The sequence below is a fragment of the Drosophila biarmipes genome, chromosome 2R (assembly GCF_025231255.1).
Source record: "Drosophila biarmipes strain raj3 chromosome 2R, RU_DBia_V1.1, whole genome shotgun sequence".
Classification (NCBI taxonomy): domain Eukaryota; kingdom Metazoa; phylum Arthropoda; class Insecta; order Diptera; family Drosophilidae; genus Drosophila; species Drosophila biarmipes.
This window is the reverse complement of record NC_066615.1, coordinates 18,652,091-18,674,800: the sequence shown is the minus strand read 5'-3', so window position 1 is coordinate 18,674,800 and position 22,710 is coordinate 18,652,091. Positions and strand designations below refer to the sequence as shown.

At 48.1% G+C, this 22,710-nt stretch overlaps 7 protein-coding genes across 9 annotated transcripts; 4 read left to right on the top strand and 3 right to left on the bottom strand.

Annotated features, from left to right (window-relative positions):
• The first annotated feature begins 275 nt into the window (after nt 1-275).
• Nucleotides 276-2,413, top strand: LOC108022590 (CWF19-like protein 1 homolog). The gene is made up of 8 exons (XM_017091617.2): nt 276-313; nt 377-543; nt 601-932; nt 989-1,306; nt 1,367-1,475; nt 1,538-1,866; nt 1,928-2,085; nt 2,144-2,413. The coding sequence occupies exons 1-8, from the start codon at nt 294-296 to the stop codon at nt 2,283-2,285; spliced, it is 1,575 nt and encodes a 524-aa protein (XP_016947106.1). The 5' UTR covers nt 276-293; the 3' UTR covers nt 2,286-2,413.
• LOC108022587 (farnesyl pyrophosphate synthase) lies at nt 2,303-4,259 on the bottom strand. The gene is made up of 6 exons (XM_017091614.3): nt 4,024-4,259; nt 3,648-3,742; nt 3,370-3,581; nt 2,950-3,311; nt 2,662-2,888; nt 2,303-2,604 (listed from the first exon to the last, which is right to left on the bottom strand). The coding sequence occupies exons 1-6, from the start codon at nt 4,203-4,205 to the stop codon at nt 2,423-2,425; spliced, it is 1,260 nt and encodes a 419-aa protein (XP_016947103.1). The 5' UTR covers nt 4,206-4,259; the 3' UTR covers nt 2,303-2,422.
• A 340-nt stretch (nt 4,260-4,599) lies between these two features.
• LOC108022589 (augmin complex subunit dgt3) lies at nt 4,600-6,837 on the top strand. Its single transcript, XM_017091616.3, has 6 exons — nt 4,600-4,701; nt 4,772-5,100; nt 5,233-5,595; nt 5,653-6,315; nt 6,370-6,547; nt 6,598-6,837. Exons 1-6 carry the CDS (start codon nt 4,684-4,686, stop codon nt 6,739-6,741), a joined length of 1,695 nt encoding a protein of 564 aa, XP_016947105.1. The 5' UTR covers nt 4,600-4,683; the 3' UTR covers nt 6,742-6,837.
• Nucleotides 6,838-7,182: 345 nt separating this feature from the next.
• LOC108022586 (putative uncharacterized protein DDB_G0286901) lies at nt 7,183-9,114 on the top strand. Its single transcript, XM_017091613.3, has 2 exons — nt 7,183-7,405; nt 7,465-9,114. The coding sequence occupies exons 1-2, from the start codon at nt 7,255-7,257 to the stop codon at nt 8,832-8,834; spliced, it is 1,521 nt and encodes a 506-aa protein (XP_016947102.1). The 5' UTR covers nt 7,183-7,254; the 3' UTR covers nt 8,835-9,114.
• Nucleotides 9,115-9,480: 366 nt separating this feature from the next.
• On the bottom strand, nt 9,481-18,229 carry LOC108022585 (uncharacterized). 3 transcript variants are annotated; one of them, XM_044091681.2, is made up of 20 exons: nt 18,125-18,229; nt 17,080-17,274; nt 16,470-16,817; nt 16,134-16,415; nt 15,942-16,074; nt 15,716-15,858; nt 15,354-15,540; nt 14,662-14,774; nt 14,308-14,568; nt 14,115-14,252; nt 13,217-14,005; nt 12,654-13,110; nt 12,390-12,571; nt 12,133-12,311; nt 11,831-11,970; nt 11,121-11,772; nt 10,899-11,068; nt 10,574-10,846; nt 10,306-10,496; nt 9,481-9,821 (listed from the first exon to the last, which is right to left on the bottom strand). In XM_044091681.2, the coding sequence occupies exons 2-20, from the start codon at nt 17,150-17,152 to the stop codon at nt 9,805-9,807; spliced, it is 4,728 nt and encodes a 1,575-aa protein (XP_043947616.1). In that variant the 5' UTR covers nt 17,153-17,274; nt 18,125-18,229; the 3' UTR covers nt 9,481-9,804. The 3 variants fall into 3 exon arrangements, with proteins under 3 accessions (XP_043947616.1, XP_016947099.1, XP_043947618.2); XM_017091610.3 differs by having other exon boundaries at nt 10,371-10,496; XM_044091683.2 differs by lacking the exon at nt 13,217-14,005.
• LOC108022588 (uncharacterized) lies at nt 9,919-10,305 on the top strand. The gene is made up of 2 exons (XM_017091615.3): nt 9,919-10,058; nt 10,117-10,305. The coding sequence occupies exons 1-2, from the start codon at nt 9,998-10,000 to the stop codon at nt 10,248-10,250; spliced, it is 195 nt and encodes a 64-aa protein (XP_016947104.1). The 5' UTR covers nt 9,919-9,997; the 3' UTR covers nt 10,251-10,305.
• Nucleotides 18,230-19,386: 1,157 nt separating the features above from the next.
• On the bottom strand, nt 19,387-20,953 carry LOC108022421 (odorant receptor 47b). Its single transcript, XM_017091307.1, has 6 exons — nt 20,820-20,953; nt 20,585-20,753; nt 20,013-20,530; nt 19,755-19,962; nt 19,490-19,648; nt 19,387-19,437 (listed from the first exon to the last, which is right to left on the bottom strand). The coding sequence occupies exons 1-6, from the start codon at nt 20,951-20,953 to the stop codon at nt 19,387-19,389; spliced, it is 1,239 nt and encodes a 412-aa protein (XP_016946796.1).
• Between the last annotated feature and the right edge of the window lie 1,757 nt (nt 20,954-22,710).

Here is a 22,710-nt window from a genome sequence, read left to right as displayed (position 1 = left end):
CATAGAACGTTCTTCGGTCAATTAAACAGCAATTGCCGAAAAAAGTAAAGCTTGGGACTTCGGTTCAAAGTGTGTCATGGTGCTCGAAACGAGTTGTAAGTGCGATAATTACATTTCAATTTTTGGTAAACAAGTGTTATTTTTGTTACTTTTGTTACTTTAGTAAACCTATAATAACTAATAAATAGAATGTATACAACATTTGAACTCTCCCGCCTTTCATTGCAACAAGTGGGCAGCCCTAATAGAAAAAATAGTCGGACTAGTATTCGATTGCTCAGTTATCGATAACCATGGACGCGGGCACCAAAATGTGAGTAAATAAGTCATGGATAAAACTATGAATTAAGGATTTAATATAACTTTTTCCTCCTAGCTTAGTTGTGGGCGATGTGCGGGGCCGTTTCAAGCAACTTTTCCAGCGCGTGGAGCAGGTCAACAAAAAGGCGGGACCCTTTGAAATACTGTGCTGTGTGGGTGACTTTTTCGGCGACGACAAACAAAACGAGGAGCTAATAGCCTACAAAAATGGATTCAAACATAGTAAGTTTGGTGGACTATAAACATGTGGCACTTGCAATAAACTCCTCGTATCCCCAGTTACCGTGCCCACCTATATCCTGGGCCCCAACTCGAAGGATCATAGGAAACACTTTGAAAATCTGCCGGATGGTGAAATCTGCACCAATCTCACATATCTCGGCCGACGCGGAGTCTACACTCTGAGCAGTGGTGTCAAAATAGCCTACTTAAGTGGCTTAGAGGCAGCGGGAACGGCGGATTCCTCTGGCTCGGAGCACGAGTTCACCAAAGCCGATGTCATCGCGGTCAGGAATTCCTGTTTGGTGTCCAAGAACTGCTCCACGGAGTACCGAGGAGTGGATGTGCTGCTCACTTCCCAGTGGCCATTCGGCATGCAGGAGAAGGAAAACGTATGTTTCTTTCTGCAGCACTTATGTCAATGTAACAAAGGAATCCCTCTCATTAGGCCACTGCCTCCAAGTTGGTGTCATTTCTTTGTCGTGAGATTAAGCCGCGTTATCACTTCTGTGCCATCAATGGAACCCACTACGAAAGCGCTCCTTTCCGGATGCCCAAGGATGAGACCACTCAGTTTGAGCTGTGCACTCGCTTTATTTCGCTTTCGGAAGTGGGAAATGCCGAAAAAGCCAAGTACATCTACGCTCTCAGTCTTAAGCCAGTGGACAAATCACGTCTACTGGACCTGGTGCAGAAGACCACCAACGAAATTCCATGCCCTTTTATTGGTTTAGACTTGGGTGGAGCCATCAACAAAAATGACTCGGTGGGTAATTGTTAAATCTTATTTAATCAACACACTTATAAAAAGTGTATTCCTGCTCAGTCCGAAAATCGACAATATTTCTATGACATGGATGGTGGCAGTCGTAAGCGTCAAAGCGGTGATAATAACAGAAGAGATAAGCGCCCAAGAATACCTCAGATTGAGCAAGGTTTGGGATTTGATCTAATGTTTAACTAGCTGCATTATTGATACATATCTCTTTCAACATAGATAAGTGCTGGTTTTGTTTGTCCTCACCCGATGTGGAAAAACATCTTATCATCACTGTGGGTGAACACTTCTATCTTGCTCTGGCTAAAGGACCAATCAACAAGCACCATGTTATGATACTGTCCACCAAACATGTGCCCTGCGCTGCTCAACTGAGCCCAGAGGATTGGGAGGAGCTAAATAAGTTCAAGTCAGCTTTGCGAAAGTTCTACAAAACCCTGGGACAAGTTGTGTGCTTCACTGAGCGTCACTACAAGTCTGTTCACCTGCAGATCAATGCACTCGGCTTTGAAGAAGGCTATGCCTGGAAGATAAAGCATAGTTTTGAGGTATGATGACAAACGCAGCCTAAAATAAAACGGGAAACACATATATTTTGCGTCCTTTCAGGACAAAGCGGAGGAGTTCAATCTGGAATTCGAGACCTTGCCGGCATTGGATTCTGAAAAAATGCTTCCGGAAATGGGACCTTACTTCCTGGCTGAGTTGCCCGACGATACCACTCTTATTACGCGGCAAATGAAGCATTTTCCCATTCATTTTGCCAGGTGCGTTTAGGTTTTATTTTGTTTTGACAACTGCTAATAAAAATACAATTTTTTCCAGGGACGTCTTCTGTTCAGAAAATCTACTGAACTGCGATGAGAAAGTCAACTGGAAGGATTGCCTGCTCGACAAGGAGGAAGAAGTGTCGTACGTGGAGGAGTTTCGAAAGGCTTTTGCACCTTTTGATTTTACGGACGATTAAGCAAAATACGCTGTATGTAAAGTAAAAATTTCATGTCGGTTGTAATTGCTGAGCCCGTGCTAACAGTTCATCCATTTAAATGCTAAAACTACAGTTTAATAAAAAACGTATTCGTTATGTCCACGCAATCGAGTAACTTAGGAGTCACGTTGGTAGATTTTGTTGAGAATTTGCAGGAAGGTTTGGTGAGGCACCCCGCGAGAGGTTTGTTGTATGTGAGTTTTAATCATGTTGTAGGATTCCTCCTCGAAAATGGCATACGTAGATGGCAGTCCCAGTTCCTTGTACAGCTCCTTGACGCGTTCCACTTTAGCAGGGTCTGCAAGTTAACTAAATAGTTAATAACTTATTCTGACACTTCGTTAAGTACCCTTACCTTCTTTACCATAGCAATCGATCATGATTTGCTTTTGCTCGACATTGGCTCGCTGCATGGCCACCACTGCCAGCCACGAACACTTGTTGTCCTGAATATCGGTGCCGACTTTGCCGGTCACTTCCGGATTACCGAAACAGTCGAGGAAATCGTCTTGTACCTGGAAAAAGTTGCCCATTTCTAGGAGAATGGTCTTTGATTGCCGGAAGGCCTCGGCGTCTTTGTAGCTAAACAAAGGAAGACAGGATTAGTAAGCGAAATAAATAATAAATGAGTGCCATGACCCACCCAGCCAAGTGTAAGGCGATGGCAAATGGAAGGTAGAAAGAGTAGTAGGCAGTCTTGTTTTCCACAATCGCTTTGTAGTTTTCCATGGTGAACTCCGAGACACAGCGGTTCGAGTTCAGCTGGTCCAACGATTGTCCGCAGGTTGTGATGTATGTGACTTCGTGGAATAGCTCCATCAGGGCCACGTAGCAGTCCAAGTGGCTGAAATGCATCTTCAGAATGGCATACATGGCGTTCTCAATCATGAGGGCATCGTTGATGGCGGTCATGCCTACGTTCTCCACCTTGTGCCAGCAGGGCTGGCCGCGTCTGGTGGTGCTGTTGTCCATCACATCGTCGGAGATGATGAAGAAGCTCTGGAGCTACAGGTGGAAAATATTTTAGTTAGTTCGGGAACTGCTTTGGACACTAGATTCCTACCATTTCCACACACCAGCCCAGGTACTGAGCTAGTTTTATGTTCTCGGGCGTGAGATCCTGGGCGGGAACCAGATTCTTATACGTGAGCACGGTGAGGATGCCGCGGTTCTTCTTGCCCCGCGGCACATTGTACTGCAGGACCTGGGCGAACCACTTGGCCGCATCATTGCAATTATAGTTCTTCGTCACGGTGGTGATGTCACGCACAAGATCTGCAAGTCGGAACACAATTAACATTGGTATTTGCATGATAATTGGCATAGATTAACGCAGCTCACCTGGGAACACGGCCATAAAGTCGCGGCTCTCATCTTTCGACACCGTGACGCGAGCGGCAATGGGAACGGAGTGATTTTGGAGCGTCGATAAGGTTCTGTGGACATAACAAAAAGGTGGAGAACAATAGAGTGCAGAACTAACAGAGGCACATGCACGCGCACACACCCTCGCCTCTGGTCTACGTGACTGCATAAGTGGGTACGGTACAATACAAACTTTCTCCCCCACAGAAAACCGAGATATGTACCCCGAAATTCCGCGTCCGAAATCACGCCCAAATCAGGCATCCGATACATGCATGCCATACCGGTCGAAACATAAACAAAACAAGCGGGCAAGGCAAAGGTCAAGTGCGAGAACCGGTAGATTGGTTACCTGCTTGTCTTCTTCAGCTTTTGCTCGTTCACCAGTTCGGTGGGCAGGCCGCCAATGGTGTCCGCGGACTTCAGGATGGGCTCCGAGTTGACCTCGTCGCTGGTGGAGATCAGGCGCTGCAGGCGCAGCGGGCTGGCGAGCATCCGCTGCTGCGGCAGGAGCATACGGGCCAGTTTGAACATCTTTATTCACGGTTTCGCGGCGGGTAACTAGCGCTCCACAAAAACATAAATTGAACTACTGACAGTGTGACCGGAGCGCGATTTACGAAGAATACTTTTAAATTTTACCAAAAATTCAAGCTCAAAAGTAACGGTTTCTTAGCCATTATTTTTATAGCTAAAAGTTAAAATAAACCTTTGAATAATGTGCAAGGAAATCAACTCTAATAGATTGCTTATGCTTATTGCTTATTTTATGTTTTTACTAAAGTGTAACTAAGTGACATTCTTAAGCAGTGCTCAATTTAGAAAACGTAGAATATAAATAATAGTTATGTTTTTTAAAAAAGCAGTAGTTTTAATATAATTTAACAAAAATCTATTTTTATAAATAAAAAATCCATTCAAAGTAACTGCAGGAAGTGCCATCACTAGTGGCGCCGCCAGAATCCCCGATGCTATCGATAGGCAGCCAGCTTGTGTTGTCTTTTTTTTAAATATGGGCGATCTGCTGAGCGTATGTTCAATCAAATAAATTAATAAAATTTATATTTAATAGCCCCCCCCCCCCCCCCCCCCCCCATCAGAACTCGGAGTTCTTCAAGAAGCTGGGCGTGGACAGCTCGAACCAGTGGATTCTCTACGATGAGCAGATGGAGCAGTTCTTCAAGTTCCTCTCGGGGAACATCACGGATGCCAATATCCTCACGGAGCGGCAGTCTCTGGAGGCGGACGAGATGCAGCAGCGGGAGGAGTGGCTAGAGAAATCGGATCGCGAGTTAAAGCTGCTCCAGATCGATTCGGAGAGTCCTGGTCTTTTGAGCTACAAGCAGCAGGATGTGGATGCCCTGAGCATGAGCATTGAAGCGATTGAGGAAGCGTCTAAGGATTATGCCACGCTCCTGGAGGACATGATGTAAGAGATTTGTTTCCTGGGCCTGGTTTTCAAGAGCCACAGGATTATTTTATGTATTTTTAATATCTTAACTACTGGTTCCTTCGGTTGATTGAAAAAATCCTGATTACCCAATACTTCAATCCTTTGCAGAAACAGCAAGAACTCTATAAATAACCACCTTAGCGAGGTAGAGTGCGCTGCCGCCGAGCTGCAACTAAGGGAGAAGGATCTGATATCCGAGTGTCAGTCCAAAGCCAAGCAACTGGAGGAGCTGCAGCGGGAGAACTGTAGGCTGAGCGGCGAGGCCAAGAAGGCCTTCACCTCCCAGCAGTCGCCGCCACTCTTCATGCATCAACTGCCCTTGGAGCAGTACTTCCACAAGTGCGACTCGTTCATGCAATACTTTACTCTGTATGTGAAGGAGAACTTCAAGATCCAGGACTATGATGAGTTCCAGAGCGCGGAGGCAGATCTTGTACAGGAGAAGGCTAAGTTAGAGAACTTGCAACACGGGTAAGATCAGACATCCTGTGACATAAGCAGGAAACTCACACTATTGCCACCTTGCAGCATCCAGTTTTATGCCCTGTCCTACATAAGGACCAAAGCCAAGGCCAAGGCCACTCAGGCTCTAATCGATCAGTTGGATCTCGCCCATATTCATTGCCTCAGTTTGGCGGATATGTCGCGCGAAATGCACGATCTGCAGCTGCTCAACGATCATCAGCTTAGCAACATTTTCGATACGCTCTTAAACGATCTTACTATTCACATTCAGCAGCACACCCAGCGGCGTATAGAACTCGTACTCTACGAGAATACCAAACTCAAGTTGGATCGAGCCGTTCGGCGGCACGAGAGTGACAAGAAGCTGACCAAAATCATATCGGATGCTCTGTCCAATGCCGAGCTGTTGTGGATTGCGATTCAGCTGGATTGTGACAAGAAACGCAACTGTCTGGACACTTCGGAGGAGCTGCAGAACCAAGCGCAGACCACCTGGCAGAGGATTCAGACAATGCGATCCATGAATGCCAGCTACCAGGGCATTTGTGCCCCGTTTGTGCAGGAGATTGCCAACCTGCTGTCAGCCCATTTGGGGCAGAACATAAAGGCTGGCGAAGTCAAGGCTTGCCTCTTTGAATATGAAAAGTTCGGCCGCCTGCTCTCGTATTCCTTCCAGAGCATGCAGAAGAAGTCCTGTGTGGCTGCCCAGGATCAACTGGCCGAACTGTGAGTTGGAACATGCACATTTGTATCTCAGTAACTTCATACCTTTTCCCGCAGCAAGCGCTTGGAGCAAACCTTGCGACCCTTTGTCTACGATTCGCCTCTTGAAAGACCCATGTTTGAGAATGTTCGGTACTTGAGCGCCATTTATAATGTCACCCAGCAACAAAAACGTCTGGATGAGACCGTGCGATCCTTGCGCACGGATTTCCTCGAAAACGTCGTCGGCCGCATTGTAAGTCTAAAGTTTCATGTCCTGTAATCTACTAATATTTAACGTTTCAGGAGCGGGATAAACTTTGGCGCTACAGCGTAGTCCTTTGGATTTGGTTCCTCACCGAACCGCATCGCATGATCCATGCCATCGATGAGGTTAAGAAGGCAGCCGCCGGTGTGATTCGCCCTGGTGGCGGTCTGCATCGCAAATGAATATAGTTGATAGTAAAACTAGTCGGTGAATGATGATAAAATTATTTTAAAATTACTTTGATTAAAGAACATAGTTAAAAATCCTTCTTAGTTTTAATTGAACAACACACAGTAAAATTGGTTGCAAACTAATTTTTGCAGGATTAAAGTAATAATTTTAAATATTAAGTTATAGAATTCTGTAATTAAGAAAGACCATGACGAAAAGTAAAGAAATCCCCTGGATCATTTCTTAAAATGTTTAAATATTAAAACAAAAATTCTGGGATATATTTGTTCATTTTTTTTTTTGGTTTCAAAGTTAATTTATTTAATTGAATAGGCAAAATTGTAACCTGAAAAAATTGATATTTTATAATAAAAATTATACGTTACGCTTTTAAATAAAAACACAAATTTACCATCAAATCGCGCGCTCTGGTCACACCGGCGCGCTGTCTGCAATCCAGTGTTGGAAATGGCCTGACATACACCAAAGGTAAATTGGCAGCTAAAAACGCGAATTAGAATAATATGATGGACGAGCAGCTAATTGACGAAGTGGCCCAGCACGGGGTGATCTACAACCGGCAGAAGTACTACCTGAACGGCGGTGCCAATGGCGGCAAGTACGAGACGAAGGACGAGGCCTGGCAGCTGATTGCGATGAAGCTGCGCACGGACGGTGAGGCTGAGGAGCTCATCCGGCCAGACCTTGTATCTTAATGTTGTCCTCCTTTGCAGTGGACGCGTGCAAGAAGCGCTGGAAGTACCTACGCGAGCGCTACGTCTCCCAGCGGAAGCAGGGCGATCCGCCCGTCTACGAACACCTGTCGCGCCCCTACCTGGAGAAGATGAAGTTCCTGGACCAGCACATACAGCCACGCAAGTCGTACCGCCATGTGCCGAACTTCCTAACGTCTCCTCAGTCGGCCAACAGCTCAAGCTACAACGAATACCAGGTGGACAAGTCAAATGGCTCCATGAAGAATGTGTCTCAGTTTGGCAATTCGGGCCAGAGCCACCACTACCACCAGCCGGAACAGCAGCACGCCATGAGTGCTCTGAGCACTGCTGCAGCTTCGGCACTCGAAAACGTAAATGGCCAGGTGAAGATCGAGGCGGATCAGGTCTTCAGGGACTTTGCGGCAGCCGTCGCCTCACAGCAGCTTCAGCACATCTCACAGTCACAAATGCAGCAACAGGCGGCGGCCGTGGCGGCTGTGATGGCCGACTCCTCACAGGGCTACCAGGATCAGTACAAAGATGGCTCCGTGGGCGTAAACGGGGCCCAGAACAGCGCCGGCAGCCTAACCTCCACCTCGTCCTCGATGAAATCACCACTATCGTCTCCGCTGCAAGGAATCGGAGCGGGCACTCATCATCCTCAGCAGCAGCAGCAACAACAGCACCAGCAGCAGGCGGTACAGCAACCGTCACCGGCATCTGGTCAGCAGCTTCCGGTGGTACATTCCTCTTCCAGCGCCGTAGGCGCTTCCATCAGCAACAATTCAAACCTGCAAATGCAACAGCCACACGTCTACAACCCTAAGGGCGATGACTTGGATTCTTCGGCATCTAGCAACTTCCACATGAAGAAACCCCGTGTTCAGCTAAATGGCAGTGCTCACAACCAAATGACCAGCAATGGCAGCCACTTTGGAAACGATTCGGATGACGATTCCGACGACAACAGCCATGATCTGCTGGAGCCGCAGGTACTGATGCAGCAGGAGAACCACTACAGTAATTCGATGCCCATGCAGCGGGGCAATGGAAATGGAAATAACACCAGCAGTAATAGCGGGGGCAACAATACCAGCGGCGGCAACAACAACCATCACAACCAGCAGCAGCAACAACAGCACCAGAACATGTTTCCCGCAAACACGGACTTCCTATTCCAGTTGTACCAGCAGTTTCCACACCAGGCCAGCGGTTCACACCCCTCAAACTTCGGGAAATTCCAGGCGCCGCCCAATCATCCGGGCGTGCAGCGATTGTCGGAGCATCTGCTGGGGGAATTGGTCACCACGGAGCTTCTCAAGATGAACAAAGAGCGCAAGAAGAGTGCACAAAAACGAATACTAGAAATACTATTCTTCGACGACTAAAGGCTAGCCACTAAGTTTCTGTAAATATTGTAATCTATACTCCGTAACTTATATTAGCTGTTAGGCGAGCTGATGTTCAGCCTGATTATTGGGTCGCATTGGTCCCAAGAACCCACCAAGAAGGCATTTGCAAAGCTGTCCTCTCGAACACCTTTCAACTGTGCTAGTCAAGGCCAGCAATCAGCTCCCATTGGGATTCCCTATCTGCATTAATTTATATACTTACGTTTAAGATGTCATGAGTGGTTTTAATTTATTAAAAAGTGTTAACTAAACTGTACGCAATGGCAATGTTTTTTTGCGCTGTCTCTGCAAGCGAAGAAAGAGTTGCTAACGATATGTAAAGCTTTGTGACCTACTAAGCAGCAGAGGTTTCTTTTCAGTTACTTTAAGTAGCTGCCCTGCTGCTTGATTTATGTGCGGCCTCTGACCGATCCTCAGGCTGCTCGAGGAGGACTTCAACTCAAACCACCAGTCCCCGCCGGCTACTGTCTGCAACGGAAACTGCCACTGCAACTGGCAATTGGCCTGGCTCGTTAACCCTCGGATGGCAAGCCGCTCAATGCGCCACTGTGGCACTGCAATTGCATCCTGCTGATTAATGACCGCTTTGCATACCTCCGGGCAGAACGAAAGTCTGCCGCGATATGGATAAGTTTAGGCTTTATTGCATTTCATATCTTAGCTGGTATAGCGAATAATTGTGTTTTCTGTTGTTAGGCTTAGATAAACTATGTTAAATAGCATAAGATCATAATGTTTGGATACTGGTCAGCGGTGCGATTCTTAGGCTACTTGATGGACCATCGAATATTCGAGGCTGCCACGCATTCAGCTAGCGTCTAGATATTGGTCGGGTTGTCTTTGATTAACTGGAGTTCAGAACCTTTAGCTTATTTACAACTAATCACAGGAGGACGGGAGTTTGGATCTCAGACCTCCTGGTTGTCTTCGGACTCGGCCACCATGGTCAGACTTCGCAGCGATCTGTGAATGGAACGCAAACAGGCATTAATCAGCGAGCTTAATTCAATTCTCAAACATTTCGCCAGAGAACGGCGGAGAGGGCTGAGTTCAAGATCCATTTGACTGATACGGTTTATCGCCTACCCAGCTTCCCAGACTTCCAGCTCTTTTCAGTCCAAATCTGACAACTCATCAGCATGGAATACCTACGCCTCTGTCTGGTTATTTTGTTAGTCTGTTTAGTCAGTGGCCATGCAAGTGAGTCTTGATTTAAATGCGAGATTGTGCCTAACTTGGGAGTTAACTTCTGGTTTAGTTACAGGTGATATGCCCACGTTCAACGGCGTGTGCCAGTTGCAAGGCGACTGGTGTTCTACCAACTGCCAGATAGCCGGAGGACGGGATGGACTTTGCAACAAGGTGGGCCTCTGCGTCTGCAGACCCTTGTAGTCACCTTCTCCTCGTGACGGTTAGACAAATCGGAATAAAAGGCGAACATATTTACAATTGCGATAGGTGGTCGGGGACTCTTCTTTCTGCGGATCAGTTATATTATGGGCCTCCACTTGCCTGGAACGCTCGAAGAGCGAGGGATCCGTGTAGATGGGCTCGCTGGGATCCTCGAACTGGTGGCTACCCTGGTTGGTGGTGCGCATGGGATTTATCACTGGCAGCTGGCACATGCGCGCCAAGTTGCTGTAAAGACATAAAACACCCCATAAGTGGACCGGTTGGGCGATTGGCGACTCGTCTGGCGGACTGCCTTTCCTCACCCCGTGGCAAATGTCTTGTGTAATGAGCCGCCGAACATGGACATGTTGGTGCGAAAAGCGTTTGAGGCCCGATTCGATGCGCTCTGATTGGCTCCGCCCCCAGTTCCTCCGGCTCCACCGCCTCCACCTCCCCCGCCGCCAGTCAGGTTGGGCATATGTCCGATCTCGGTGAAGCGCTCGTGAGTGCGTATGGAGGAATGGGAGTGTCCGAGCGAATGGATCGGCGAGTGTCGGTCCACCAGTCGGTTCTTGGAGATTGATTTCCAGTAGCGTCTGGGAAAGGCACCAATTAGCACTGATCTTTAGCCCGCTGAGAGTTCCCTACCTGTATCCCAGACCAGCCACCAGCGTGATGCTGAATAGCAGGATCATTAGCAGTATAATGGCTGTGATCAGGCCATGATACTCGGCCGGAGTCATGCACACCGTTTCCACCGGGGCCACGAGCTTGCGGGGATACGACTCCTTCTCGATTTCCTCGCGGGTTTCAAAGACCTAAATCGATTCCATCACTAGATACTCCCATCTTATTCCATCTTCTACTTACCTCGATCATTTCCCGCACTTGTTCCGGCTCCTCAGTCTCCTTGGTCTTCTCTCCCGGTTGGGTATCGTTTCCAGGAGCTTGTCCCAGAGTAGCGCTCACTGTGGTGCTGTTTACCACGGTCACCTCGTCCATAGTGGAAGCCTCCAGTTGGTTACTGCCCTCCAGAGCCAGCGCCTCTGGTTCGGGTTCTTCGGTGGTGTTCAGAGATCTTCGACGGCGACCAAAGGAGGGCTCCTGACGACCCGCTGGTCCAGGACAGTAGGCAGGCTGGCATCCTTCGCGACATGAGCGGACGGTGGCCTCAAAGACCAGGAAGTTGGACTCGGGTATCTTGAAGGCATTGAAGCGGGCTTCCAAGGTGTCACCATCGCGCAGTTTGTCCAGTTCAGGGAACACGAACGGATCTACTGGGCAGCCAAAGCGATCAATCAATTGGATACTGCGTCCGGAGTAGGGATCCCGGGCCACCACGTTTGTGGCAAATATGTCGGTCACGTGGTTGTAGCCATCCTGAGCCTCCAGCCGGAAGGTCAGAGGATCGCCCACAGCTATGGTGGTAGTGGGTCTGCCTTGGTACAGGATACTCAGGCGCACCTTGGAACTGAGCGTGTTCTCGGCTGGCAGATACTCTATGGGAATGGGACTGCCGGACCTGAAAGGTGAGGTGTGTTATTGGAATACTATGATGCTTGAAGGCGTGTATTTATTACCCTGCTCCGATGTAGCCAGAGCTGACCACCGCCTCTCCTGGACCGCGGAAGATGCAGGTCAGATTGTAGCGCTTATCCCTGCTCGTTTGCACATTGTCCGAGAACTGAACCACCACTATGTTGGTCAAAGTGTCGCCGTACTGCAAAATATATATGAAATAGGATTAGGGTTTTCTGAATGTATATTTCTTTTTACATTTCTTTCAACATATTCTAAATAGCTATTTGGTCTTGAAAGATTTTCATATAAATGTGCATAATCAGGGGTTTTGTAATATTCTTCAATGCCATTAGTAACTTACCCGCTGGGTTCCACAGTCGGGATATCCCTGGGGTCCGCTGAGCCTCAGTACGTTGACGGTGCCTCCATTTCCACGGAAGAAGCAGCGATCATAGAATCCATAGGTGTATATCCGTCCCACGAAGCCCTCCGGCGTTCGGATGGTGAACTCCATGCCCTCCTCGTTACACGTTTGCGTGACTAGCCCAGATCATGCGAAGAGTATATATTATTAATTTGGATAAGATAAATTTACATTTCAATAGGCTCTCCACCCACCGTCCATGCACTCGCCATCACTGCGTCCGATGCTGCGCTCGTAGAAGTCATAGTTGGAGGCGTCGAAGGTGCCCGGATCGTGGATGTCCAGCTCCCGTGAGTCTCTGTCGCTTAGCTCGCAGTTCGGCGACTCGCGATCCCGATCCCTATCTCTGTCCTCGTAGCTGGAGGCGGCCGAGTCTCTGCAAATTGAAATTTACAATGTGAATTTGTAGCGGCCCGTGCTCGGCTTATCTTGTATCTGCTGGACACGTCCGCACCCACCTGTAGTTGAAGCTGCGGCACACAAAGTCCCGGCTCTCGATGCACTCCCTCTCGCACTGGATGAGGCTGGGGACGATCAGAGCTCGGCGCACAAAGTGACGACGCATCTTGTGCCTGGCGGCTATCTGCTTGAAGTTATCGCTCTCCTCGCAGCGGGTGATCGGAGGACGCGGTGGACCCGAGTTGACACCCACGCCCACACCGACATGCCCTCCTCCGCCTCCATAGGGAGTGGGTGGATGCGAGAGACCTAGCCCAGGCAATGGAAGGGGACGATCGTCTAGGCCATTACCACCATAGGGTCGATTGAAGGGACTATCGTAGCGTCCATAGGGTCCGCCACTGGGGGGCCTTCTGCCCGGCGGACCATCGTACTCCCGATCATAAGGTCCGTACCTATCGCCATAGCGCTCCTCGTAGTCGTAGTCATAGAAGGGAGGGGGTGGACGTTTTAGACCTAAGAAGTAAACCATTTAGCATCGATATTTCCTTACCCTAGTTGCCACCAAAGGAGTTACGGGTTACGAGTTGGTAGTTGGTTAGTCCCGTCACGAAGTACTTACCCGGTCGCCTGCCAAGATCATTGGCTCCCGGACGATTGCCGTATTTGTAGATGTCAATGGGATAACGATCGTTACCTACCGGAAACCGGTTCGGAGTGGAGGCGTACTTGCTGGCACTGCCAGTGGGAGCAATGGGCGCCGGTGGATATCGCTTGGCCGAGTCGGGTTCGGGTCTCCGGGCACTGTGTACGATATCATCGTATCTTCCCGGTGGTCCCCGTGAGTCGGGCAGATATGGATATCTTGGTGAATCCATGGACGAAGGCCGGTACCGTCTGTCCGGGAAAATGCTGTCGGGAGCATCTCGGCCCGTATAACCGCCCACGGGATCTCGTTCGCGGCCAGGAGGAAATCGAGGAGGATAACGACTGTCGTATCTGTTTTCTCCATAGCGACCGCCTCCGTATCCTCCATACGGACGGAAGGGAGCATCATCGTCGGTGGGATAGGGTCGGGTGTGCGGCAAATCACTGGCCAGACTGTTGTCATTGATTCCGGAATAGGGCAGTGGCCGGTAGGGCAACCTGTCGCGATCACGATCTCTTTCCCTGTCCGGATAGCGCCGATCTCCATATCTGTCCGCATAACGCTCCGGCGGATAAGGGTCTGGATAGCGATCTCTATCCCTATCCCCTGGGTACCGATCTCTGTCAGCAACGCCTGGGTAGCGATCCCTGTCGCCAGTACCTGGGTAGCGATCTCTATCGCCAACGCTTGGATACCGATCCCGATCCCGATCCCTTTCCCGATCGCGGTCTCTATCGCCATTGACACCCGCTGGGTACCGATCTGATGTGGGGGTTAGTGATTTAGTTGTCAGTAGAATTAGAGTAAGGTGATCTCGTTTCGAAGTTGTGAGATTAAGGGTTATAAAGTCTTGAAAAATAAGAGAACTCACCATAATCGTCAGGATAGCGATCATAGGGTCTGTTGTAGCCCATTCCATCGCCTCCAGTGGGATATCGGGAGCCATAACGATCTGGGGGATAGCGTTCCCTATCGCGATCTCCGCCAGCTCCGCCATAAGGATTGCGATCTAAGCAGGATTTAATAGAGTATTAAAAGTAAATTCAGAGATCATAACCATCTACCATATTCATTGCCCGCAAAGTCCGGATAACGATCGTATGGCCTGCCATAGTCGACGCCCTCGCCTGGAGGCAATCTCGAGCCACCAGAACCCGTCCCGCCGTGCGAACCACCTCCGCCAGTTGACCCACCCGACCCGTAGCGATCGTCGTGCTTATTAGGCTGTCTCCAGTTGCTGCCCGACTGATCCCCGGGTCGCTTGCCATCGCTGCTGCCACTGTGGCCACTGCCATCGCCATCGGCGCCTCCGCCCACCACATTCACTGCAACGGAGGAGGGGATTAGAGCCAGCCAAAGAACCAGCAGCCAAGTCAGGGATTACTGGCCCGCCATTAGCACCTCCTCTAACCACTTACACATTAGATTCTCGTAGTAATCATAATCAGCATCGTATATAATGCGCATGCCGTCCTTTTGATTGTACCGACTCAGGCGACAAGTACGAAAACGATCGCTGTACACAGCAGACCTGTAATTTGCGAGAGGATGGAGTGGTTGGGTTAGTGAGGCAGTAGGAGAACCAGAAAGGTGGGCTGGCTTGGAGGTCGAAGATGGGGGTACCCTGGGGATAAGCTTTGATTTGCCTACTATTATATAAATATTATAAAGTAGATTAGAATAGATTCTAGATTTCAAGTTCAAGTTTTTTTTTTTTAAATAATTATCGATTGCATTGCCCTGTTTCAATTATAGATGTAATATTAAGAGACCTTTAAGATAATGGCAATGGACCATAACATAATAGTAATAACAAAAATGCAACCACTTTCTTTATAATATACGGTTAATACCATATCCATATATATGTCAATCGATCTGTATGCCAACAACTTCAAGGAACTTGTTAACGTAGGTTTTAAACCTTAATTCCATAAGTGTTCAAGATCTAGCTTATATGAACTACCTTTACCATACTCTCTAACCTACAAATATGGCCTGTTATGAAAATATTTTTGATTAAGTATAAGCGTTTAAAGAAGAAAGAATGCTTTCGGCCAGGGTATCAAAACGAGAATGGCAACGGCAGAGTCCGAGGCAGAAAACGCACCTGCACTGGAAGCTCGTCTGGCGAAGACACTCGTCCAGGCACTCGCTCAGCGAACGGCCCGTGATCTCGGAGTGAAACTCGCCGCCCAGCCTGGAGTTGCGGTACCGCTGGAATGCTGTATCTGGCCGCCGGCCGCTGGAGAAGAGGTGCGAGGTGACTGAGTTATCTGGATAATCGTTGGCTCGTTCTGCAACGGGAATACAACATAACATGGTCGTAGAAACAGAGATGGGAATGGGATGGAAGTAGAGGACAGAGTGGAAGTGGACGCAACCGTTGTGATGGGATGCACCACTATAATCTTGTTGTCGCTGTTGACTTTTCTCCACTCTCACGGCATGGTCTTTACGGTAGCCACTTACGATTATCGAGGCACACGAGATCATAGAAATGGTGTGTGGGACTGGAGCTGATGCTAATGTCATCCTTCTGCGAGATGGAGTCCTCCTCGGAGAGGATGCACTGTTTGCTCTGGTCGTCAAACTCCACGGAGCGGCAAAAGTATCTGCGGGATGGCGGATTGCAGAATGCGGAGTGTGCAATTAGCTCAAATGGCGCTGAAATAGAGCTATTACGCATATGACTTACTTCTCGGCCCGCAGGCACATGGTCTGGCACTCCTCCAGCGTCATGTTATTGAATATGTCCACCTCGAAGGGGCCACCCAGGCGCTTGTTCTCCTCCTTGACAAAAACGGCCAGTCCATCGCATCGCCTCTCAGCTAATCAATGGTTCAGGGGGTTAATTCAGGCGCACTTTGGACCTATTATCTAGACATACCATTTAGGCAGGTGTTCTCCAGGTAATCGGAGTTGGGATCGTCTTCCATCAGCTCGGGATGGGTGCGACGGGTGAATCTGCTCAGGGTGCAGGATCGCATGGTGGAGTCAAAGTTGGCCGATCGACAAACGAAGGAGAACTCATTCAGGCACTTGTCCTCACAGTCCGAGCGATTCGCAGCCGTGATCTCCTTGATGTCGCTTATGGGCAGCTTTAGTTTCTTGCGGGGATGCCGCTCGAATACGTATCTTCTACTGGGACACTCTCTCTCCGGGCGACTGGCTAAGGGTTTAGATTAAATTATTTCCGATTTATTTTATTTTGAGAACCATTTACAAGTCAAGCAGATCTCGTTAAAGTGCACACTATTGGGCACCAGCATTAGGCTGCCAATGCCCTCGGGACCCGCCTGCTCGGAGGTGAGATAGCACAGCGACTCTTCGTACTCGGAGTTTCCCCCGAAGGAGGTGATCCTACTGCCTGGTTGGAAGTCAAAGCTGGTGCAGGTGCGCACCAGGTTGTTGGAGCCAGACCTATCCCGCAGACACAAGTCCTGGCACTTCTCCAGCACCCGAAATGGCGGCGCCGTGTCCCTCACCACGTCGTCATCGTAGCCCTGCAGCTGCTGGTTGGGCAATCTCTCGTAGAGCACTCGGCCTAAGCCGTTCTTGCAGGTGGTTTGACCTGAACATGGAAACAAAATTTTATAATAGCACTAATGGTATATTAACTAAAGGAATCAAAATTTAACTACTGATTTGTTACGATAAAGATATATATTTAAACATCAGAGAAACTAATACCAAACAAGTACTTGTTATCATTTTTAGTTACGTTCATTAAATGTGATACAATCGCATGTCGCATTTGGATTATTACATTTATTTTCTTAATACCTACATATTTTACTATAAAAAACATAGTTTTTATAATTCACCTTACTTACCATTAATTTTAGCGAGACATAGACTGGCCACCAGGGCCGTCAGCAGCAGGTGTAACCCCTTTCTGGGTCTCATTTTGTATGATCCACAATAATTCAGTTTAAGATTACTTTGGACGGGGGTTCCTAGCTTGATCGCGGCATTATTAGCCGCAACTTGGTGGCTTTTGGGCTTCGAAACTGTTGCGTGCCTTTTAACTGGAATCAGAATTCGTGGTTAGTCGCGCTGGCTTATCCGACATGATCTAATTAGTTCATTGGCTAACAAAATGACATGAAATATGCGACCTCAATAGGGAGAATTTCCCCGCGGCGCGGGGAGTGTGGCGGGTGGAAACTGGGAAAATCACATGAATAGTTAAATATTTTTCTGCTTTTCTGCCGCCATAATGTGCACAATGCGTAACGTGAATTTGGATCATTAAACGAAAATCTAGCCGAGCTACGTGTCGCTCGACTCATATCGATCCGCAACTCCGGATGTCACTTCCGGCTTATTGTCCACTCAACTCTTTATGCTCTCCGCACAGCGGCGCACAAAAGCGAAGTGAGTTTTCGGAAAACGTTAGCTATTGACCTCAAGGGGTGGCTGTACTTGGAAAGTGTCGCTTTAGAATTTTGAAAGCTTTTCCAGAATTGTGAAATTGGATGTGACAACTAAAAGTTGTGAAGGAAAGATGTAATGAGAAGACACTTTAGGAATCATAAAATATGTATACATTCCTAGTCCTTATTTCATAGTTAATGAGAAGGTGATCTAAAAAAAGGATTAGCAAATCCATTGATTAAGCACTGAACACACAATGATTGGGAAGAGCTCTAGAGAAATGTCCTTGCTGATCCTGGTCCATTTTATTTCTTTTAACACAAACTATAGAGGTGCTATAAATAACACTTCCTTATATTGAACATTGGTCTGTACTTTATATCCTGGCAGATATGAAAATATCCTTTAAGGAAACAGTTAGTTCTCTCAAGATCTTCACATTTGAACCATTGTCAGGATTTCAAGGGCACCGATTACCACCACTTAGTTAATGTTTAATACCGCTTATTGCCACAAGGATAGCCGTTTGATGGGACTTTAAGCTGAAGCGATTATGGGAACAAATGGTTTATTGGGGACCGAACCCGACCGATCGTTAGAATATGGCGCGACAAACTGAATTCGAGAACCCAACTTCGCCGCTGGTCTGCAGTCGGATCGGTGGTTGGACCATTACGATTACCATTACCATCGCGATTGCCAATGCGATTACCATTAGCGGGGGCAGCGGCACCGACTCCATGGCAACAATGGTCGAAAGGGGAATTAATTAGATGTGGAGACAGCAACAAAGAGCCATGGACACAATGTTCTAAATGCTCTCCTACGTGGATTGCCATTCAAATGTTAATCAGTGCGGCGAGCAGACCGAAGTTGACAAAAGCCCACCCCCCTGTGGAGAACCAACGAGCCACCCACCCCACCCTCCAAATTGGGGAGTCGCCGGCACACAGAGAAATGGTTTATGGTTCTACGTATGGATTCTACATAGGAGGATACACATGATCTGTTACCAAAATATTTCCATACATTTAACATTAAAGATATTTAAATTCTTGTAATTATGATATCCATATTAATGAGAAATAAATCTTAGTAAGTCCTCAAGTTCTTTAGAATCCTCATGTTCAAAGTTGGAAAAAGAATTTTGAGAAGTTAGTTCATAGATTCATTAAATTGAAATTCGGTTTATCACCAAGGCAGTTTGAAAGATTTAAAACATACAAATTTAGAATATTTAACTCCTTTGCAGATACATTTTTCCCAGTGCACCAGTACACGCACCCGGGAATTGGGTGTGTAGCTGGAGTTGTGAGAGTGGTGGAGCTTTTCGTTCTGGCCGAATGTGCACATGGCACATAATGACATTTCGGCCGGTCAACGTTTCATGGACATGGGCGACTTTCCCACTTGTGAAGGGCATGGAGCAGAGCAGCATCTGGTGGCCCAAGTACACAACTCCGAATGCTAAATACCAAACACTAAACGATCGCCGCTCTTCATTGTCCCGCGTTGGGTCAGATCATGACAATGCGTGTCACGTCTGAATAAGTTCGAGGCTGGCTCCAGAGGCACTGCATCATGGGGCTCCTCCTCTGCACTTTGCAGCTGGGTTGCACCTGTCGCCGCTGGGTGTGCGTGGGCCGCCCCCCCATTGTTAAAAGCGAGTGTCACTGGGCGCGGCGACAGCCTAAACGAGCCATGCAAACGCAAATGCCCACCAAAAGGTCCAACTTTTATTTTCACAATCTACAAACTACCAACTACATTGATTCCTGCATCAGGGCCAGCAAGCGATAGCAATTCTTCAGAACCTAAAACTTTAGTGTTAATATGATGTGATAGAAGTAAGTTGCACATCCTTACAAGCATGTAGGTACCCAGGGTGAAGGGCAAAAACGGTTCAGCCACATACATTAGGGGCTTCTGGGCTCGACAGATCACAAAGCCAATATCCCTCTGGATGGCAGGGGCCTTGGTGTGCCAGTCCTTAATATCAAAAGCAGCCTGAGCCACCTCCAAAGACTGTTAAGAAACATGAAGGTGGGAAAAACTCTTAGAGTTATCTTTATCAGAAATGATATGGTAATATCATTGGAATAGCATTCTTCATAATAAGATTATTTCCCACCTGTGTATAAACCAGAGTTCCGGAGATGCACCATAGCGACAACTGGGTAAATGCCACCACCATGAGGAGCACGAATTTGGCGGCCATTTTAGGATCAACAGATGCGGCAACCATGGTCTCGAAAGTGGAAATGGAAATCAGTGCAAAACTGGCCACCAGCTGCGCATTGAAGGCGCCATTGAAAGCTCTATTGGCTTTCCCCACCACCCTGAAAATATAGTCTGGAAACCTTTTCGCTTAGGGCCACACAAGACTCACTTGATGATGTGCTGGTGGAAGCGAACCACCCGACAGAACTCCTCATGGAACCGGGCATCGCTGACCCTCATATCACCCAGTTTCTTAATCTCGATGCACAGCAGCTTGAGATTGAGAGCCGTCTGCAGGAACGTGGTAATGCCACACATGTCCACCATTAAGATGCTCATCAGGTTGTGCTGCGAGGTCAAGCTTAGCCAAATGTAGAGGAACCAAAACATATGGGGATGCAGATCAATGCGATGCCATTGAAATGGCCAAATTGAGTGGAATGGTAGCTTTCCATCGGTTATCAAAGGTTGCAAACAAACAGCAGCACTAAAGAAGTTGACCAGACAAAAGCAATTGATATATAGACCTGATTCTACCAGGTAACACAGCCTCTGCCAGCCCAAGACCTCCTCATCATCATTATAGGGCCTCAGCTCCCGATTGTAGTAGTCAAAATCCCAAACAAGTTCATCGATCTCGTCGCAGCGGAAGTGCATATAGAAGATCTTGGTGAACACCAGAGCCATCTGTCAGAAACAAAGAACCATTAGTTGTGTGAGCCTAAAATGAGAGCATCTCACCCCCGAGATCCACACCAGGTCGTCGCCCATTTCGATCACATTCTGGGACTCGGGCAGGGCCAAGACCATGGTCCAGAAGGCGTTCATTACGTTGCACAGGATGAACCAGTTGAGCCACCGGTACAGAGACAACTTGGCCAACTTCTTGTTGGGATACTGGCACAGCAAGCTGTGGGTAAGGCAATAGGTGGATTATACAGATTATGGGAAGACTGATGGATGATGCAACACTCACCTCAAGCAGGCGCGAACATAGTTGAAAGCCAGGCGTGGGATGGGTCCAGGAGTTTCCTGCCTCATAACCGAGCGGAACTCGTCTAAGAATTCCCGCATGAGGCTAAGATTTGATTGATAGCCCGCGTCTGCCATTGCGAAGTGTATAAACTGTGCCCCCGGCTGGCGGCCAGCTCCTTTTATACAAGGAGGCCTCAAGGGTCTAATTACAATGTTTATAAGCAATTGTTTTGCGGGAAACGCCCACGAAGTTGATTTCCCCGAGTGATTGCATTGAGAACATGTGCTGCAAATCGCACTACTTCGATCGATTTCCACTGACACATCACGGTGATGTGGATGTGGATGGTATGATGGACCCTTCGGTCACTCTCTACATCGTTCAATGAACCCCAGCTTGGGCTTCGCGTGACTCGGGTGCCTCTATTAGATCATCAGCATCATTAAGAACAATGAATAATATAACGCATAAATGCTGAATTCAGCCGGGCTTCTGTTTATTCGCAATTTTTGAAGCGTATAGCAAAACATGATCATCGCAAAGTGCTCCTCACTCCACCCAACGAACCAAATAGTTGCGATGACTTAGGTTCAATCAACCTGGCTCATAAACTTCCTGGGGCCCATCACTTCAATGGACCCCACCGGCATAAGTGAGTTGTGTTCGATGAGTTATGTCTTAATCAGGATCCCCGGGGACCCCGCAAAGACATCGATATACAACCAGAAACGGACACTGTCTGAATCCAGTTCGCTATTCAAATTTCGCCAGCACACCTTCCGTCATAATCCCGTGGGCTGGATGTCTATGATAGCCAACTGGACATCCGCTTCCATGCTAACATGCTAACGCCACTGTCTGATGGCTGGACATGGACATTTAGCAAGGCCATTGGAATCAATCTGGGATTAGAGACGAGTCCCGACCAGGGACTCCCGTACCGAGTCAACAGCCCCACAGTGGTTGGCCCGGCGCGCGTCGCCTCTAATGCTTGTAATAAAGTGTGTTTTATTATAACCCACGGACTAACCATATAATGGTACCATAATGGGCAGGCCATTAAAACAAATTGATATCAATTTTCAACAATATGTGCACAAGTTGCGTCGATGACTCCGCGCCTCGTCATTGAACTCCCAAGCTATGTCGCACCGTACCATTCAAACCCATCCCATTCCAGCCAGAAGCGTTTGCAGCCACATGCTGCACCACCTCAGCCACAGTTGAATAGTTGAATTCTGGATGGGGTTAGTCGATAGTGGATTGCGGCTGATGGTGCTGCAGCAGTAACAGTATAGACCAGTTCCGAGTTGGCAAAGCGCCGTTTGATGCTCTAATTTATACGGCATACTGATGAGTTGACCGCTGTTCTGGAATTGTTCTCCTACGGGTTTGGGTTCGGCTCGCTTCGGATTGCTTTGCCTTGGTCACGAAAAAGCTGCAGATCAGACGGAGCACACCTGACCAGGCACACAAACACACACGATATCAGCCACTCACCCAGAAATGGAAATATTCGTAGCGGTTAGCGTTTAATTGAAATGCATTCGGCTTGTTGGCTGTCAATCAGCCGTTGCGATGGATGGATAGGCCCCGGAACTCATCTTTCTGCTCCGCCTCCTCCCCCAGAGCCGAAGGGTAATGGAGCTATTGGAACTCGGCCGGGATGCACACGCAACCCCATGGCGCTGTCATACGCCACTTTGCCAGGCCATCAAAACCGCATCCCAACCATATCCGAGCACACGCAATGGGGATTCTTGGTAATGACGTCGTCCCCAGCTAGGATTTTAATTACACGAGCTGAGCAACGAAAGTAATAACCATTATCAGGGTGTTTGCCGGAATTACCTCCGATTGACACCTGATTTTAAGAGCCCATAAAAGAGTT